Below are 21132 nucleotides of genomic sequence, written 5' to 3' on the forward strand. Positions count from 1 at the left end.
TGGAGATTTTGCCCGGTATCATTCCCCCAGACATTTAGTGATGTCTGGAGACATTTTTGGTTGTCAAGATGGGGTAGGGGCTGGTGGGGGGGCTGGTCGGACATTGACATCTAGTGAGTCAAAGCCAAGAATGCTGCTAAACATTCTACAATGTACAGAACAGTCTCTCCTTCCCCCTCGCAACAAAGGATTATTCACCCCAAAGGTGTTGCTGCTGAGAAACTCTGGGATAGAGGATGTGTCCCATCGCATTGGTCTCTGGAAATCCACTCGCTAGAACAGTGCCTGGGGCACAGAAAACACTCAAAACTGGTATAAATAAACAGACACACACCATTCTTTCTTCTTGGGTTTTATCCTGATACTGTGGACAACCCATTGCCAAAATTTTTATCTTATGCTCAGTCTTTTCCAGTAAACCAAACCCTGAAGCTTCATATGATCAATTCCTTAAAAGTTATCAAAGGTACTACAAGAGTAATGACTTCTTGTAACCTCTAACTCCTCAAGACATCAGAATTTGCTGCACTGAGTTTTTCAGTACCTTTACCTCTTGGTACTAACCTCAAGAGTAGCTATAGCTTACTCTAATAAAAATACAAGTATAAAAAATAAAAACACATTACAAAACATTTTTTTAAATACTGATTCAAGGACAAATTACCAATAAGTTTGATTACAAAATGCCTTCTAAAAAGCCTGATGCTCCTTCAATCACAAATTCAACAGATTCAGGAACATTTATTGAACATCCACCACATACAGGGCACTATACTAAAAGAATATAAAAAATTTTCCACTTTAAATATACCATAAAAATATGACATCTGCTAAACTAATATTGACATTTTATCTTACAAACCTTTTTAGACACATCTTGCTTCAATTCTTGTACAGGGGACTCATTTCCAACTTTGTATGCAGAGTTCTCTGCTTCCTATTTTAAAAAGAAAAGAAACAAAGACCAAATATCTTTTCTTTAAAACTTTGTTTAAAATGGGTATAAATTAGAAATTATAGCATTAATAAATCAAAGGGCCATAAAGAGCTCAGATGTTTGTATATTGATAGATGCCCAGAGATTTTTATGCCAATTGGGACAATTTAATTTGCATAGGAAGGTTACCAATCAGCAATTTTCGATTTTTCTATTGTAATAGGATATTTTCCTTTACATGTACCCAACTTTTTAACATTAAAAAACTGTGCAGGAAGATAAGAACTACTAAGTACCTTTGTAGCTTAAAAAGATTAAGGACTTAAGCAAAGGGTTAAATTAGAATTGTTATTTTTCCCGAAGTGTCACTTCATAAATATGAATAAACACAAAAGTATATAATGAGGAAGACCATATTCAGAGAATCATTTTCTTAAAAACTCTATACGCTTTACATAAAAGGAATCAAGATTTAACTGGTATTAAATGAAGTCCCCAAAACAGTAACAGATGAAAAAAATTAAACCCACCAAAAATACATATATATCTACGTATACATTCATATATACATACGTACATATATATATATATTTGGGAGGTTAGAGAAGGTAAAATGGATGCTGCATTTCTGTTGGAAAAAAAATTCGGGTAAAGTAAGTTAATCATACATTTGCAAATCTTAACACAATATTCTTTTCCATCTTAAGTTTTCTTTACATTTATAGAAGTACAGTAATTTGAATGCTACTACTAATACTGAGAAAAAAACTTTTCATAATTCTTGGTGTACATCACAGAGCTTGTCAGAAAGTCACTATAACCATTTTTGACAGATAAGTGACCTAAGATACATAAGGATGTATGTATGTATTAAGGTAGCAATTATACAAGTATCAGGATAGGCTCCAATAATCTCTCTACTCCAGAGATTATTATAATGCTAAAGACTTAATGTTCTAGAGAAATTTCTGTAGGACTTCCAATATCTTCAAGCTGAAAAGTTGTTTCATTGAATTCCTCCCAGCATTTGGGAAATACTACCAATTCTTATATAGATTCTTCTAGAGAAAAGTTGTTTAATGGAATTTGAAGTATTAGATAAAATCTAAACTCTACCACAGCCCATGAGCACCTAACATGATATGGCTCCTGCCTACATCTTTGACATCTATATTCCTCACCTCCCTCTCCCATCACAACCACACAATTATACTTTGGCCAACTGGATGGTTCCTTACCATCCTTAGGGTCATAGCTCAGGCATTATTACATCAGAAAAGCCTTCCCTGACCACCCTGAAATAGCCATCTTGACAAGATGAGAGAGAATTCTTGAAAGCTGATGATAATTAAGAACGGTTAATGCGTATTAGAGAAACACCTTCAACTGTCCTACAAATTAACTGTATTTACCCAATACCCTCCAATAACTGTTCATTAGTAGGGAAATCAGAAGCACTGTACAACCTTAATTCCATGGATATTTTCCCCAAGTTAACCTAAGAAAAATACATACTAATAATTCCTGTACCTCAATTTAATTTGTTTTAATACTTAAAAAGATCACAGACCAAAACTGCCAAGCAATGATTAGGCTTCTGTTTTACTTGGCTTTAACAAAACTCTCTTAGACTTTGAACTTTTGAAAGATATCAACTCCTATAAGGTAAACTGCTGTTAAGTTCTAGTTTTAAAGAGTGATATGGCACCTACCAGAGGATCTGATCTCTAGAGAGGTTAATTGGAAGATTTTTTAGTAAAACCTGATTTAGTATATATAGTCATCTATGATTCCTTAGTGAGGTTTAAGGTCCAGGTCCTTCCCCTAGCACCTCGATCAGGCTTTGAGGACAAAGCAATGGAAGCCAAGCATGTGCCTACAGACAACCAACACCAACTTAGCTAGACTTGAGACAGTCCTCAATTATTACCTTTTTCTGGAGATGGGCTGCCCCACTACTGTAGCACAGTACCTACTAAATCCCAGCTTCCCACCATTAGGCCATTTCTCTAACTCCTACCTATCACACCCTCAGATACATGCTTTCTTAAAAGGTATGATAGAGCATTCAATTTCTAGCAATTCACACCACTGTTTTCCTCCATCTGTATTGGATATTAGAGAGCTGTTTGTACCCTCCTCATAGTATTCAGTTATAAGAACTGAGCTTTTTAATGTTAATAAGCACATCCAACAAAAGACCCAGTTTCACAAATCATTTGTACAAAAGTGGTCTACACTCAAAGAAATCTTCATTATTATCTACTAAAGAACATTAAGCTAAAAATGTTAGTTACTAAAAAATTCACGTCACTTCTGGTTTTTAGTAATGAGGAAGTAACTGTGTAATGAGTAATTAACCGTGATTAAAGTGAAATTTAAAAAAATGTTTGAGATGTGACCGCCACTCTTTTTTGCTGAGGAGAAAAAAAAAAAACAAGAAACAAAAACCAGGAAACAACTCTTAAATAGTTGTCATATGCATCCATCCATTCCTATCAATACCATCCCTCTGTTGGAGTCTCATGTCTTGACATTCTAACCTCTTAATAGCTCTCGCTGCACTTAGTCTCTTTCCCCTGAACTTTCTTCCACCCTTCTACCACTTATCTTTTGTTAATTCCCCAGCAAAAAATCTTGTAAGACATATAAAAATTGACTTTAAATACCTTGCTTCAAAATTTTAAAGCCCAGATTTCTTAACCTGACATTCAAGGCTCATGGAAATCTGGCCCCAATTTACTTTACTAACATTCCACCACTGAAATGTTTACATTAGTCACACCAGTCTTTCAATGCGCCCAGCAAATTCTCTGCCTTTGCATATTAATTAGTTCATACTATTACCAAACATACAATGCTTTCCCAATTTTTCTCTATCCACCTATGCAAATGTCTCCCAATTTTCAAAGCCTAACAGAGGTTCTACCTCCTCCCCCCAAATTTTCTCTCCTATTCCAGGCAACAGTGCTCTCATGATTGCTCTATGTCCCCCTTCCTCCTCCAAACTCCCTGTAGTTCTTAAGGTCTATTCTAGTCTACAAACATCAATACCACATGTATCATCCCTTCTTATATATATGTATCTTTTCTGTGAGGATGTAAAGTCATCAAAAATAGGAACTATATCAAACTTTTCTTTTGATTGCTAAAGGTATCAATAGATATGCTGTTATACACAATAAGCATTCAATAACCCATGTACATCCACATCATAGAATATTACTTAACAACAAAAAGGAATAAACCATTGACACATGCAACAACTTGGATGGATCTCAATCATTTGAGCCAATCTCAAAAGGTCACACACTATATGATTCCATTTAAGGACATTCTCAAATGACAAAATTATTGAGATGGAAAACAGATTAGTGGCTGGCTGCCTGGGGTTAGGGATGATGTGCGGAGGTGGTGGGTGTGACTTTATAAAGGAAGCTCTCTGTGATGATAAACTAGATCTCATCTGGATTGTGGTGGTGGTTATACAAATATACACATGTAATAAAATGACACAGAGCTATACACTCACACTGTACCACTGTCAAATTCTTGGTTTTGATATTGTACTATAATTAAGACATAACCACTGGGGAAAGTGGGTGAAGGATAACAGGACTTCTCTGTACTATCTTTGCAGCTCTCTGTGACACTATAATTATTTCAAAATAAAAAGTAAAAAAGAACTATATCCAACTTCATATTTCTTTACTAAATATGTACATATTCTATCTAATTTTATTCAAGTTAAAGGACAATCTATAATTACTGGGATAAAATAAATTCCCCAAACCTATTTGTTATAACCTAAAAATATTTTAAGATCTAAGTGGTTTTTAAAATCTACAAGCATAGGGCTTCCCTGGTGGTGCAGTGGTTGAGAGTCCGCCTGCCGACGCAGGGGACGCGGGTTCGTGCCCGGGTCTGGGAAGATTGCACAAACTGTGGAGCGGCTAGGCCTGTGAGCCATGGCCGCTGAGCCTGCGCGTCCGGAGCCTGTGCTCCACAACGGGAGAGGCCACAACAGTGAGAGGCCCGCGTACAGGGAGAAAAAAAAAAAAAAAAAAAAAATACAAGCATAAACAGCAATAGTCTCTGGATAGGAGGACTGGGAAGTGGAAGGTTAAGAATGGGAGGGAAGCTACATTTTCAACCATCTTCTTTTCACACTGAGTGAATTTTAACCATGTCCATGAGTTGTTTTTTAAGATGGTTTTATTAAATAGTTAATATAAAAGAATTTTTAGAAAATATAAGGAATAAAGAATTATGATAAAACCTTTCTTAAGTACTCAGTTTAAGAAAAAGAACAGTATTACTTATTAGCTTTCAAGTCTCTTGTATGTCCTTCTCCATTTCCATGACATTCTTTCCCCCTCAGAGATGACTGATATCCTAAACCTTGTGTTTATCATTCCCTTGCAGTTCTTTATAGTTTTACTATGCTTGTACCTCTGAACAATATATTCTCTAGTTTTGCATGCTTTTGGACTTAATATAAACAGAATCTTACTACATGTATTTTCCTGTGACTTGTTTTATTTCCCCCACTCAACACCATGGTGCTGAAATTACATATGTTATTGTGTATAGCTAATTCATTCATAGCCACTGCTACAGAATATTCCATATGAATACACTACAATTTATCAAACAGATCAATATTCAATGTGTATAAATAGAAGGTAGGGACACTGAAACTGAAAAAAAATACAGTATGTTTGAGATTATACATACATATGTACAGACGTACACACAAACACAACCATACACAAACATACACATATAGTATATATCCTATTTGATGTAAATAGTTCTGTTTGGTGATATTCTTGTATTTAAAATGGTTCTCATTGGCATAATGTCTTAATATCAAACATCTTTGCTTGAATATAAGGCTAGGATTGATTTTTATATATAATTATGATGCCAATATATGTGCCCATAAGAAGTATACAAGTGTTTTGGTTACTCCATATTTCTGTCATGCAAGTATTACTTTTTCAATAAAAAAAACCCACATACAAATACAAGTATTTTATAGTGTTCTTTTACTCTAAAAATTATAAACCAAATAAAAATTAGCAGAAATCTAAAAAATACTTATAGTCCCTTCCTTATAGTACAATATTTAATTAGGTATTTCTAGAGTACCTAACCACACCTAGAGTAAGATACAATGATAATATTACTTAGCAAAAAATAAGTAATAGAAAGCCAAAGCAGAAAACAAAGAATTACATAAAAGAGAAAAATGAATGAAAAGTGTATACAATTTGTAGAAATATACTTATCACTTTCAGAAAGCACAACTCACCTTTAATGTTGAAATCACAACCTTTCCTGGAGACCTGTTCAGAAATAAAAGGAAGAAAGTGTTGAATAGTGGAGATGAGAAGGGAAATACTTCTACACACTCATGAAAGACAAGCCCATATTTTAAAAAACATTTACAGAAGATGTAGAAACCATAAAAAAGTAAAGAAGAAAATTAAAGTGACCCATAGTTTTACAACCAAGAGATCTGAGTTTGTATCTTTTGTCTTCCTAGATATATAACACTATAATTAGCATTAATGTGAATAAAATTTTGTACTCTTCCATGATAAATTTCTTTAAAATAAATTTCTTTAGAAGTGGAATTGCAGGTCAAAAGTATACACACTTTTCAGCATTTTGAGAAACTCTCAAACTGCCCTCCAGAGCAGTTGTACCAATTTAAATAAACTCTCATTGCTCCGAGTCCCTGTTTCTTAATACCCTTGCCAAAAATGAGTGTTATTTTTAAATGTTTACAAATCTGAGAGGCAAAATAGATCTTATTGCTGTCTTAATTTGTGCTTCTTTGATTTACAGTATGGATGAAAAGTTTCATACGCATTAGACATTTATGTTACTTTTGAAGAGAGATAACCTATTTTTGTTTGCAGCTCTTTTTTTTTTTTTAACTGGAGCAAAACTCTACTCTTAAATACAGAGTGCTCTAGATATAATATATATTTTTTTGTGGTATGCAGGCCTCTCACTGTTGTGGCCTCTCCCATTGCGGAGCACAGGCTCCGGACGCCCAGGCTCAGCGGCCATGGCTTACGGGCCCAGCTGCTCCATGGCATGTGGGATCTTCCCGGACGGGGGCACGAACCCGTGTCCCCTGCATCGGCAGGCGGATTCTCAACCACTGCACCACCAGGGAAGCCCTAGATATAATAATTTTAAAAAGTAACTTTTCACCAATTATTTTCACACACCCCCTTACATTTTTCTTCAAATAGGAACAATTTGATATTTGCTTCAAAGCACAAAGGAGAGACATACCCTTACAGCCGCTTATCAGGGTTATGCAGTAAGAAGCTTTTAAATGATTCATATGCCATTCCTAAATTTTTTAAATGCAGTGATCACAGATGATATAACTTTGTGTTGAAAGGCGCCTTTAAGATCATCTAGTCATAGAGCCTCTTTTTACAGATAAAGAAAGAGAAGCATCAAGTCCTACTCCCATGCTCTTGTGCCAAATTGAGTAATCCTTGACCTCTAATCAAAACAGTGTGATAAAAAAATTACTTTTGCCATTCAACAGAAAATCAACCCCTTTATATTCAACAAACATTTATGGAACATCTAGTATGTACCAGGGACTAGAGATAGGAAGATGATTAAGACACGATCCCAGTTTAGGGGTTTGTTAAAACTTGTTTAAAAAACAAAAAAGGTAGCTGTATAAAATAGTGCCTGCCCACTTAATTGCAGTGCCTGGATGATATAATTTCATGTTAATAAAGGACAATTTCCAGGAATGAAAATTTTTATATCCCCAATTACTTGGTTTCCCTGGCAAACATATACTGCTCTGTAACAAAATCCTGTTTATCCAGAGTTGATTAGGACCAAGGTTATTCCAATTTTTAAAAAAGGAATAAATATTTCACAAAAAGGATGTGTAAAATAATACAAGTGCAATCAAAACAATAACAAAGTTTAAAAAACAAAACCAAAAAACCTTGAAGAGCCTCAAATTTCCATGTGGCACATATTCTGAAGGTCAATCAAGAAAAAAAAAATCACCTGCTACAGAGGTGTAGCGACAAGAGGAAATAAGATGTTTTTCAAAAAACTTAAGACCCATATGAGGTAGAGAAAGCAAGAAAAAGAAAATCTGCCTTCCCCATGACTCCCACTTTGAGAAATCTGATCAGGTTTTTTTAGCTGTCCAAAAAACAGAATAGTGTGCCACATTTATCTCTTGTGTGTAACTGGTTTCAAAAAGAGCTGATTATTCACAGGATCTAAGTTATAGACCAACTGTTGACACACATGGAAATAGTCCAGATTGGTTCTGGTGGGGCTTTACATACAGCTGTGTACAAACTATAAAGAGGAATTTATTACTTCCTTTTGAGAGCCAAGGGAATGCAGTGAAAAGAAGATGTGCAGATAGACCTTGCTTGAATACCGTCTCTGCCACTTACCCGATGTGTGATCTTGATCAATTCATTTAATTTATCCAAGCCTCAATCTCCTCCTTTGGAAAAGGGGTAAAAACATCTACACTTCATAGGACTACTATAAGGATTAAGTGAGAGAGCACATGGGACACACACAATAAGCTGTAGTTTCCTCAGCAGCTTTGAATTGCTCCATTGAAACTCACAAATAATGAGTGCACCAAGTTTCTCCAAGGGACTTTGTCAGTAGTGGGAAGCCTGAGACCAATTTCTGGATACAGAAAAGATACCCTACAGCCCGTAAAGCTCCAGGCTATTTAACAACAGGGAACATGGAAAACCCCAGATTATACTGAGCTGGTAATTAAAATGGGATCCTGCTTGCATTTTGTGATGTCATTAAACAAAAAACTAATAACAAAAGCCACTCATGTTCAAAACATAATTTAAATGTTACAAAGTTGTTAAGGTCTTGGTAGGTAGTAAAACATTTCATAGCTTCCTCCAGTCTGATTAAGCTTAAAATTGTCTTCAAGAGGGTAGTCTGTAAGACTGGAATTTTTTGTGATACATTTTTTCATCCATTTATAGAACATTAGCATCTAGTAAAAAGTGAAAGCATATTTATAATTTGCAAAGTTGGCTAAAACGATTTGTATCATGTGCCAAAATGAGAAAACAACAATGCATTTCACCATAATAAACAGTAAATCATTATTTAGTATTCCCACAGGGAATGTTCTTAACGGGCCTTGTAATAGTAATTATACAATGGCCATCATTTATTAATAAGCATGTGCCAAAAATGTGCTAAGACTTGACTTGCTTTTGCTTCTTTAGTCCTCACAACTTTCCAATGAGGTAGTTATATTACCTTCCCTATTTTACACAACGAAAAAACTTGAGGCTTGGGTCAGATGAGGTAATTTAAATTGCACTGCTAGTGAAAAACTGGGCCAGAATTTGATCCTAGGCAGTCTGGCTCTAGGGTCCACTCTCTCAACTACATTGCAATATTGCCTCTTTTCTGTGTAAGGTCTTAAAAGATGACGGTTATGAGAATATTCTAAGCGGTGCTATGGATGAACACCAAAGTAAAGGTAATTAGCGCTGTTTCTTCCGTTGTACTAAACTAATTAAGTCAAAGGCTTGAATCCTGATCTGCCTTTAACAACTACAATTAATGCCTAATTGATTTGGCACTGCTAGGAAATAAAACAATGAAATGTTCCATATATAAAACTGCCAGAGAGATGAAGCTTCTCTTTGAGTGCCAAACTTCTGAAAATGTTTTAAGTACTTTTGAATTTCAAATTTCAAAAGCAGCTTGTAAATAAGTACATTATAGGCTAAGCCTTGCGTTTCAGTAATCTTTCCCTTGAAAATACCTTCTTAAACAAAGGATATACAATTTTCCCTTTCTTACTGACTCAGAGTAATTATCATGCTCAAATACTACATTTTAATACAGTAATGCCCTCCACGGACCCTAAGGTACAGGGGATTTATTTGCCTTCACACTACAGGACCCTAGGCTACTATGCTTGGAATGTCTGTTTTATAGTTTTGCATCTCCCTCCTCAATAGAAGTGGTCACTTCTTACAGCTGGCCAAGTGCCTGCCTTTAAAAGCTTTCTTCCCCCTTCCCTTCTAATTTTTGCTTCTAGTCTGCATCGAGCTGGGAAACCCGGTTTTTAAAACTGGAATTGTATGGTAAAGGAAGAATCCAGAGCTTCTGAGGGTCTCCCCAGACAACCACTCAACTCTTCTCCCTAACTCAGTCTCTAACTTCGAAGTAGAGATAATAACATACTATTTCAGAGTGATTATGTGCCTAAAGAAAATAGCTATTCATGTTGGAGTTTGGGGACAGGAGAAATAGCGGACTAGGTCAAGAAAATTAAGTTCTACTCTTGGCTTTCCCACCCAACTAGCTGCAAGACCTTTAAGCAAGGGTTTTCAGAGTTTCTGTAATTTTAGGAAAGTTTATTTTAAGACCCTTCATTAGTTTGGGAATGAAGATGTAATTTTTATACCATGATTAATGATCTAAATTTTATACCTCTGACTTCCCTTAAATTTGAGATATATTATAGGAAACATGGACATAATCCAGCGCACACACACACATCCAGAAATGTCTGGTAATATGCTGATACATCTAGTTTACTAGAAAAATATTCGTTCAAAATTTTCTGTAGATACTAAATATTAGATTCCTCCTGTTCAAAGGTTAAGGTCAGTAATTTTTCCCATAAAAAGCCCAAATTTTTCCCATAAAAAGCACATAACTTTTATTACACCCTACACAAGTGAGAGATCTATAAGAAAACTGAAGTTAACAGGTAGATATATTTAAGTATTGGTAGTTTACCTCACTTTAACAAAACCTTTACAAACCAAAACGAGAACTTCAAAAGTTCAATTTTCATTTCAAAAGTTTTTATTATAGGATATTTTAAAATCAAATATTTTTGACACATTAAATATATGATTAACAAAACTTCATTGAAATAAGAAATGTGCTTCTTACAAAGCTGAACAAAAATATAATTTTAATGGGAGAAACTTCCTTCATCACCTAATAGCATAAAAAAACCTTTCAACATATTCATACTAATTAAAAATGCAGTAAATCTTTGATTTTGCAGCATAGTTTCTGAAATTGAAGACAATGTCTATCAATGGTATTATTAAACTTAAACATGAAAAACAATTTCTGAAACAGCTCCAAAATAAAGTCTAAGTTAAACAAGTACTGGTATTCTACTAAAAACAAACAAACACCCACATGGCTTATAGATCAAATACTTATTTTTAGTGTGGCTTGCACTCAGGTTTTGAATATAAAAGCGATTTTAAGGTTAGTATTTCAGCAACTTATACAGATAGAATATTTTAATTCATTATATTATTTTAATTCATTATATCCTGTTTTCTGTAAGAAAGTTATTTTCATGCACTCGCTATGTTGAGTTTATACTAATGAACCTCATGTTTCAGTATAAAATAATGTGTGACTGAAGCTTTCTCCGGTCCCTGTTCATTTAGCATTTTAATTATAGTAGTTTTCCTTTTGCATCTAGGGTATTTGTGTTCAGTACCAATGCACTTTAGTATCTATATAACATTCATCATTTTTAAAATGTTACATGACATCAAAACATTGCCCTGGTCACTTTGCAGGGCAGTATAGGAATTTTTTTTCTTTTATAAACTCTGACCTGATCCAGTGATAACTTTCAGACACCTAAGATAAAATTTAATTAGAATAATAAGGTCATTACTTCCAAAGGTAGGTGCTAATCACTGGGATTTAGACCTGATGACAATAATCACAGCTTTTCTAAAAGTTGCTCACTAAGTTTCCGTAGGAAGCAAAATGTCAAATCCTTTATAAACTCTGACATAATAATACTGCATTCAATACAATTTCAGTGAAAGGTTAAAATATGCAAGCGATGCAACATTTTATTAATAACCTCTTAGCTTGAGTTTGGAACTTGCTAAACCTGACTCTCTAATTTAGTAATGTTGAGAACAGTATTCACTTACTTAATAGAAATAAAATCAATCCAACAGAAGATGCATAGCAGCAGGCTATTTTTAAGAGATTTTGATGCAACATAACTGTGGGTTTTCTGTCACAGGTGTTAGAAGTGAGCATACTACCTAATGATGTTACCTAGTGTTAAAAAGAAATTTACAGTAATTCTTTACAATGTCCTAAAAGGATTTTTAAAAAATCTGTAGGAAGGGAAGAATATATATATTTTTCGTGTTTGAAGGAAGTAAGAATCATTTAGGCCAACTATCTCATTTTACATGTGAGGAAAATAAGGCCAAAGATGGTTAAATTAATCCATTCATTCAACACTTACCTACTGCTTACCTCGTACCAGCACAGTGCTAGGCACTGGGTGTAAAGTAGTGAACAAAGCAGACATGGGCCCTGATCTCCTAGAGCTTATGTGAAGATCAAGGGCCTAATAATAATTAGGCCTAGGACCCAAGTCTCTTTGCTGATTCTAACAACACATGCAGCCTGTCAATTTACCCTAATAAGTCTAATATTCTTTCCTGGTTTCACATGGGTAGGTAGCCGGTCAAATGAAACTGGCCATTTATTAAAGCCTTACTTATCTAGGAGTGCCACCACAAATTCCCCAGGGAAGGCTTGGGGAGGGGGTCCCAAAGACTGAAAGGGCACCATGACACCAATCTAGAAGTAGAAGGGCTCTAAGTTTAGCTACATAGTAAAATAACATGAGCTGGAATCAGGAGACCTGAGTTTTAGTTCTGAATCTGCTAGTAACAATGTATGTGACCATAAAAAATATTTTGGGGGAGTTTTTCCAACTTTTAATTATGGCTATTTCAAACATGTACAAAATTGGGAGAATAATATTATGAACCCACATGCACAACATGTTGACCATGGTCAACAGTGATCAATATCAATATCCCTCCCTCTTCCCCCCCGCCAGATTATTTTGAAGCAAATCTCAGGAAATATTTCATTTTTACCCATAAAAATTTTAGTACATATCTAAAACATGACCACAACACTATTATCAAATTTAACAATTCCCTATTATACACAGTCAACATTCATATTTCCCAGATTGTCTCAATTTTTTTTTATAGTTGGTCCATTTCAATCAATATCCAAATAAGGTCCATGTGCTATAATCAGTTGATATGTCTCTTTCAATCAGTAGGTTTCCTTTCATTTTTTAAATTTCTTGTAGTTCATGTATTGAGGAACAAGGCTGTTCATTCTGAAGAGGATTTTTTAGGGCAGTGAAACTATTGTGTATGATACTATAATGATGGATACATGTCATTAAGCAGTTGTCCAAAACCATAGAATCTACAACACCAAAAGTGAACCCTAAGGTAAACTATGGACTTTGGGTGATTATGGATGTGTCAATGTAGGTTCATCAATTGTAACAAACGTATCACTCTGGTGAGGGACATTGATAATGGGGGAGGCTATACATGTGTGTGGGGAAGGGGTATATGGGAAATCTCTGTACCTTCCTCTCAATTTTGCTGTGAACCTAAAACTGCTCTTAAAAAAAAAGTCTTAAACAAAGACACTAGGTTGTTCATCCCATAGAATTTCTCATTGTCTGAATTTTGTTGATTGCATCTCCATGGTGACATGTCAAAAGAAGTATTTTAAAGGAGAACATGCAGAAGAGATCGGAGGGATGGAATGGGCACACATCCAAGGAAAAGTACAAAAACCTATAAGAACAGTATCAGAAAGACTGGTGCTCAAAATGTGCGAGGATTTAAAAAAATACCAGAGACAGAGTTTTTCATTATTTTAATTTATATTCAGAACAACAAAAAGAAACTGCAGTCTGCCTATATGTGGATGAATAATATAAAGTAAAAGCCTGCATCAATTCTTTTTTTTTTCCAGTTAAGATTACTGATAGTTAAACCAGAAAGGGAAAAACAAATTATAGAATGAGGAAATTGAATCCCAGAGCATTCAAGGAGATAAAAGTACCTAGCTACTGTAAATGATTTCAGTTCTCCTGTCCCAAATTATATCCCAGCATACTCTGAGAATTTATAGAGTTCAATCTCTAAAACCTCTGAAGAATCAGAGAGATGGAAAAGGATGTTAAGGAAAACTCTGGTAGTCAACATTGGAAAGTAGGTAGATGCTACAAACTATAAACAGATTCACTTGATGTCAATGACAAGCAAAATTCTTTTTTTTTTTTTTCTCCCGTTGCGGAGCACAGGCTCCGGACGCGCAGGCTCAGCGGCCGTGGCTCACGGGCCCAGCTGCTCCGCGGCATATGGGATCTTCCCAGACCCGGGAACGAACCCGTGTCTCCTGCATTGGCAGGCGGATTACTCAACCACTGCGCCACCAGGGAAGCCCAAGCAAAATTCTTAAGCACATTGTGAAATGGTTTAAGGGCCCTAGGCGTGGGGAAAAGATACTCATTTAAGAGTCAGTAAGCACTCACAGAAAGCCAAACATGCAAGATTAACCTAATTTCCTTTTTTGATAGGGTTACTGGCCTAGAATATAAAGGGAATACTGTACACACAAAAAAAACCTGGATTTAAGCACTAAATTTTATAATTCTCTCACGATATCCTTTTAGACAACAGAGATGTAGGTTAGGTGGGTTTGTAACTGGCTGAACATTACTCAAGGTGTGATTAATGGATCAATGAAAAACCATATGGAAATATTAAATAATTTATATTGTACTCTATCCTACTTGATGTTCTGTCCCACTTGACATTTGAATGTCCTGAATGAGGAAACTGATGGTATATCTACCAAATTTACAGTTGGCACAAACTTGGAGGGATAAGGAATATACTGGCTGACAGTATCCAAAAATATTTCAACAAGTTAGAAGGATGGGCCAAATCTTAACAGAATGTAATGTAATAGGGATAAATGTAAAATGCATGATTGGGGAAGATATGACTTAACAACAAATCATGTGAAAACATTTAGGTATTTTTGTTGATTGCTCAGACAGAGTAAAGGCTGTGATATGACTACTGAAAGAGCTAGTGTGATCTTAGGCTGAATTAACAGAACTATTATGTCCAGGGCAAGGGGAGTGGTAAATTCTACTCTACTTCCCACTGATAGATAAGAGCATGCTTTAGAATATCATGTATCATTGGGATACCACATTTTAAAAGAAACACTGAAAAAAACAGAACATATCCAAAAGACAGAAACCAATTTGGTGAATGTTCCAGAAACTGAGTAGAATGATATAAAGAACTAAGGATGGCTAACCCAGAGAAGAGAGAAATGAATGCCTCTTTACCTTTTGGATTTTTGATTTATTTTGGAAAGTACAAGCAGTGAAACTTTGCATATAGGCTAATATTCTTACTGAAGCCTATGTTTTAACTTTTAAACTGTTATTCTATACTTGATATGTACAAGAGTATAATGTAGCATATACATGTAATTATGAAGCACAACAAATAAAATGAACTGTGACTCACTAGGTCACCTGAGAATGAGAACAGCATCAAGACCAGGGCAGCTACTGTCTGCCCTGTTCTGCTGCTTTTGCCTTAGAGGGAAAGACTAGCCCAGATTTGACTTACTGTTCCCTTACTTTTTTATTTTTAAAATGCCATGTATCTCTAAACAATATATTGTTAAGTTTTGTTATTTCTGAGCTTTGTTTTCAGGAATGCACTTACAAAGAAAAAAGAGTTGGACTCTTAAAATTAACACTGCACTAAAAAATCTCGGTATTCCCGTCAGAGTAAAGGCGACCCTTGTCACTGCATACTCAGTTGTATTTAAGTCTCACAACTGTGCTCATACCTACTAGTCTCCTTTTGCTTCTCCTCCACCTAGGGTTGCCAGATTTAGCAAAGATAAATATAGGCTGCTCAGTTAAATTCCAATTTCAGATAAACAACAAATCTATTTTTAGTATGTTTATCTGAAATTGGGATTTAACTGGGAGTCCTGTATTTTATCTGGCAACTCTACCCTACCCCTAAAATAATTAGGTGGACAATTAATTCTATGATCATCTGTTCATGTGTGATAAAGGGACAAAGTGGGAGGAACTGTATGGCCAATGTCATTGTATAAATATTAATCTAAGTATTCAACAGCGTTCACTGACTGGGGAAAAAAATTGCACATGCGTGAATTTAGTCAAAGCTTTTCCAGACAATGCATTCAGTGGATATGCCCAAATGCAAATACTGTATATATGCTATTATGTACATTTTTCAAAAACACTCAGTGAAACAGAGTAGTAAGGTCTATTAACAGCTTCATTATTTTGGCTTAGATTGAACCCCTCAAAAAAACAAAAACAAGATAGCTACTGTAACAAACTGATAAATCTCTAGATATGTAAACTGACATAACCATTATTTATAAAGATATTTATATCATTTGTCTTCGTGTTAAAAATGAAGTTAACCTATGTAGGTCAAATAAAGATCAATAGCCAACTTTCTGGATAAATATCAATTAAAATTATGTTGTCATTAAAAATGGATTCAGTTACTGTATTTACTAAGTCATTTTAGGACACTTCACTTTATAAAAGGGATATCAGAAATATTTCAGATACGTTATTTCTTTTTCAATCAAAAAAACTGATGAGCTTTCTACAATATGAGGTAGAACTTGCTTTTCAATTGTCTCAACATCCTCCCACAACCTGAAGCACTAATGGCTCCTCAATTTGAATGGCAGTCAATACAAGTGTGTATTAAGAACCCGTACAGATTAGATTCCCCAAATAGAAGCGAGTTGCATTCCCTTGCCTGTCTTACTGAAAAACCCACATTTTGAAATCAGGTATAAACATGGCTGACTACTGTAATAGTCGAACTCGGTTTTTCAGAGCTTCAGCGAGTGGTTTCTCTCCAGGCAATCATTGAATCATCATTTCCATCTTCATCACTCATGCTCTATGGCTTTAGGGTAATCAGTGCTTAAGTCTACTTTTAAAAAGAACACTAGGGGCTTCCCTGGGGCTTCCCTGATGGCGCAGTGGTTGGGAGTCTGCCTGCCGATGCAGGGGACACGGGTTCGCGCCCTGGTCCGGGAGGATCTCACATCCCGCGGAGCAAGTGGGCCCGTGAGCCACAACGACTGAGCCTGCGCGTCTGGAGCCTGTGCTCCGCAACAAGAGAGGCCCGTGCACCACGATGAAGAGTAGCCCCCGCCTGCCTCAACTAGAGAAAGCCCTCGCACAGAAACGAAGACCCAACACAGCCAAAAATAAATAAATAAAATTAATAAACTCCTACCCCCAACATCTTCTTTAAAAAAAATAAAATAAAAAGAACACTGAATTTCTGTAGTTTCAAAGAGTCAAATCCCATAAGCCATCCTACCTCTAGTTTCTCACCCTTTAGCTATAGACAGATCCTTCTGTCTTTTGGGTTTGGTGTTTCTCTTACCTCTTACCTGAGGGTTATCTGAAAAACAAACAAACAAACAAACACAACCTGTAAGCCTTCTGAGAACAGGGCGTAAGGAATGTGCAGACTAAACCTACATTTGCCACCTGCTTCACTGTCAACTAAACAACTAGGAACTCAAAGACCCACTACACAAAATATAAGAGTGATCTCACATTTAACATTTCCATTTCCAGACTACTCATTATACTGGGCGAAAAGAATATACCAAAACAATTGGGCCACACACAGAAAAATGGACTAACAAGGTCTTCTTTTCTTTTTTTTTGTCAGTAAGAGGACTCACATTTTAGGTTCTGAGGAAAAAAAGAAGGTTGGCTCTGAAGAAGCCTCTTTGTCAGGTTGCAAAATTCCTGACAGACTCCTAAGGAGGTAAAAAAAGAGTAACGACATGGAAGGAGGAAGGATAGAGTGAGTCAGCTGGAATAAAGCTAGTGGCTTGGCAATCATTTTTCTTATAGAAGGTGACTACCAAGGGCTTAACAGAGCTTGATTTTGTTTTTATCCACCTTTTTGCCTTTGCCATCAGGAAACTATAAAAGTAAGATAAGCTTAAGCAGTACATCAACAAACTGAATCAAGCAGAGCAAAGAACAGCTTGCCTGTACAAAGGCGTGGGATTCTAAGGTCCTTGAGGTGAGCGCAGATAAGGCCCTAGCTAGTCATTAAAATAAGCAGGTAATTAAAGGGTTTTGATTTCTAAAGCCCAGCAAACTGAAAAGGGAAGATCTGATGGCAAACTAAGAACAACACAAAAGTGCTAAGTCTAAACTACTAATCAGAAAGGTTCTGGTGCTCACAAAACACTGACATGAGGATTTCTTCCCCCACTTAGGCCAGGCAGGAAAACAACAAAAACAAAGCAAAAATCAAAAACAGAACCAAACCTCAGGATGAAGAAAAATTAAGAACAGTTCAAATTTAGAGACTAAGATACCGTTTTATTTATTTTTATTTTATTTTTTTGCGGTACGCGGGCCTCTCACTGTTGTGGCCACTCCCGTTGCAGAGCACAGGCTCCGGACATGGCTCACGGGCCCAGCCGCTCCGCGGCATGTGGGCTCTTCCTGGACCGGGACGCGAACTCTTGTCCCCTGCATCGGCAGGCGGACTCTCAACCACTGCGCCACCAGGGAAGCCCCCATTTTTAAAATCTTGCTCTAAGTGCATAATTTTTAAAAATTTGGTATGCAGCATTGTTCACTGGAATTATAATGTATATACTGATGCGTACACATCATTAATGAATGTATTTATTAATTAGGTACATTGTTATGGCAAGTTTTACTAGATTACATGCTAAGCATAAAATCCCCCACAGAAGGGGGTTTCCCTTGATACATGGCAATACTGGTTTATTAACAAGATTAACAAAAAATGGAGAATATAGTTATGACAGATATCTAATAGGGAATTAACTGAATCCTCAAGATGTGAATTACTACTTTTATTATCCTTTGAAAGACCATTTTAGGTTTTAACTACTATGAAAGCCAAGAAGCAGAATATGTCTAAAATACCTAATGACTATTTTACCATTGATATTAATAGAAATAGATGGAGAGAAAATTTGGCACAATGGCTCTATGTTTTCTGAATGTAGGTTTTGTGGCAACATTTTTAAGTGATCTATAATGAAATCAAAGGAAACTTTATAATGAAATATAATTCTAGTCATATAGAAAGTAATTACAAACTTAAAGTAGAACTTAAGCAGCTTTATCTTGTTAAAATGACAAGCTGATTTTTCCAAACTGACTTATGAAATTCACGTAGTTTTATGCCATATTCCTGAAAGAATAGCTTGATAATCTATTTGTTGACAAAATAAACAGAAAAATATATCAGCTCCCTGGGCCTACTCAAGAATTCTAAACTAGAAACATTCTACCCTGCACGTTTACAACCATTCAATAAATACCCACATTCAAGCAGTAACTCCAGGGTAGGGCAGCTATATCACAATGTCCCAATTTGTCAAAGTGGGATAGATGAAAGTCACATCTATTAATGATTTAAAATAATTTCTAGTAAAATCGCAACAGAAACAGATAACTAAATTTATGACTGTCTGGAAAAGTCAATACTAATGCAATTATGCTAAATCACTTTGTAACTTACTTTTTAAAAAGTAAACAAGATGTTGGGCTACAAGCCACTTTACAGAAGCTTTATCAAGTTAACGTGCTAATATGATTTTGTAAGTTATCTAAAACATCCAATGGTGTACTAATCTTTTTAAAAATTTTTTATTTATTTATTTTTGGCTGCGTTGGATCTTTGTTGCTGCCTGTGGACTCTCTCTAGTTGTGGCGAGCGGGGGCTACTCTTCGTTGTGGTGCACGGGCTTCTCATTGCGGTGGCTTCTCTTGATGCGGAGCATGGGCTCTAGGCACGCGGGCTTCAGTAGTTGCAGCACACGGGCCCTAGAGCGTGCGGGATTCAGCAGTTGCAGCGTGTGGCCTCAGTAGCTGCGGCGCCCGAGCCGGCTTCAATAGTTGTGACTCAGGGGCTCTAGAGTGCAGGCTCAGTAGTTGTGGCGCACAGGCTTAGCTGCCCCATGGCATGTGGGATCTTTCCGGACCAGGGATTGAAACCGTGTCCCATGCGTAGGCAGGTAGGTTCTTAACCACTGCGCCACCAAGGAAGAACCTGTCACAACCCCCCTTTTTAAAAAATTTAAATAAATCAATTCTATTATCAATGAACTGATTATTCAGAGTTTGAGATTCTTTGCTTTTCTCCTTTTGAGTTCACTACTTATCACCAAAGATGGGCAGAGGAACAAAAATTCAAACTAAACCATTGTTTTTTAAATCACAGAAAAAAAATTACTGTTATCTCTGATAAAAGGTTTGATGGGAAAGGACGCTGTAAACTAATGACTGAACTGAGGTTTTGGTGTAACTGGTAACATTTAATTATTCATGTTCTCCCTCAATATCATGAATAATAGAAAACTAGACATATTTCAGTAATAAAGCACTTTAGGTTATAAATTCTACTTTTATGCTTTATATATCTGAATTTCTACTTCTGCATTCTTTAACATGTATTAAAAACTTCATAAATATTCTAGAAAAATCTCAAATTACCCAGAATGCTTACCTACATAAAACAATCTGTAGGCCAAGTTTATTATTAAAGAGATTATTCATCCTTATTTACAACTTAAATAGTAATTACTCAGAATGTAATTTTTCTAATTAGCTACTAGGAATGTATTTTCCCCATTAATTTGATAGCCAAAAGAGGTCTGATTAGCTGGAAAATATTAAAAACTACCACATGCATTCATTGCGACTGCTAGAAAATACTTTTGAAGGGGAAGGTAAAAAAAATAAAGAAACATTGTGTTTCCAATTAGTGGCTTGTAGCCAAAAATATGAATCAGAGTTATACAGCAAAAAAAAAAAAGAAAAAACAAGGAAAAATAAATGTGGCGTAACTAAACAACTGACAACAATCTACAAAACAATTACAGAAAAAAAAAATCTGTGCTCAAGACTTCTTGATGAGGCACAGAAGCCCAAATCAGCAGTGTCTCACATCTTGAGGGGTTTTCCCTTAGGAACAAAGAACATACCCTTTGAAATGCAGTTAGCAGTGTCTGGGATTCCAGCTCTTTCAGTAGCAAGGTCATTTTCTGACCTAGCTACCGTACCATAATCAATTCCGTCAAAGCTTAAAAAGAAAAGCATAAAAAATACTGCTTTTTGTTGTTTTCAGCAGTGAATTATACATACCCAAATGGCAGGAGAGTCAGCCTCATCATTC

General features: G+C 35.8%; 1 protein-coding gene across 1 annotated transcript in view; it reads right to left on the reverse strand.

Moving 5' to 3' along the window:
- Positions 1-21132, reverse strand: part of WDR44 (WD repeat domain 44) — an 84272-nt gene that overhangs the window by 53031 nt on the left and 10109 nt on the right. The window contains exons 2-3 of the mRNA XM_059049655.2: positions 6255-6288; positions 863-937 (exon numbers count right to left, since the gene is read on the reverse strand). Of these exons, the coding sequence (XP_058905638.1) occupies positions 863-937; positions 6255-6288 (109 nt within the window). The remainder of the gene's footprint in view (positions 1-862; positions 938-6254; positions 6289-21132) is intronic.

Source organism: Kogia breviceps, chromosome X (assembly GCF_026419965.1).
Source record: "Kogia breviceps isolate mKogBre1 chromosome X, mKogBre1 haplotype 1, whole genome shotgun sequence".
NCBI classification, from domain to species: Eukaryota; Metazoa; Chordata; class Mammalia; order Artiodactyla; family Physeteridae; genus Kogia; species Kogia breviceps.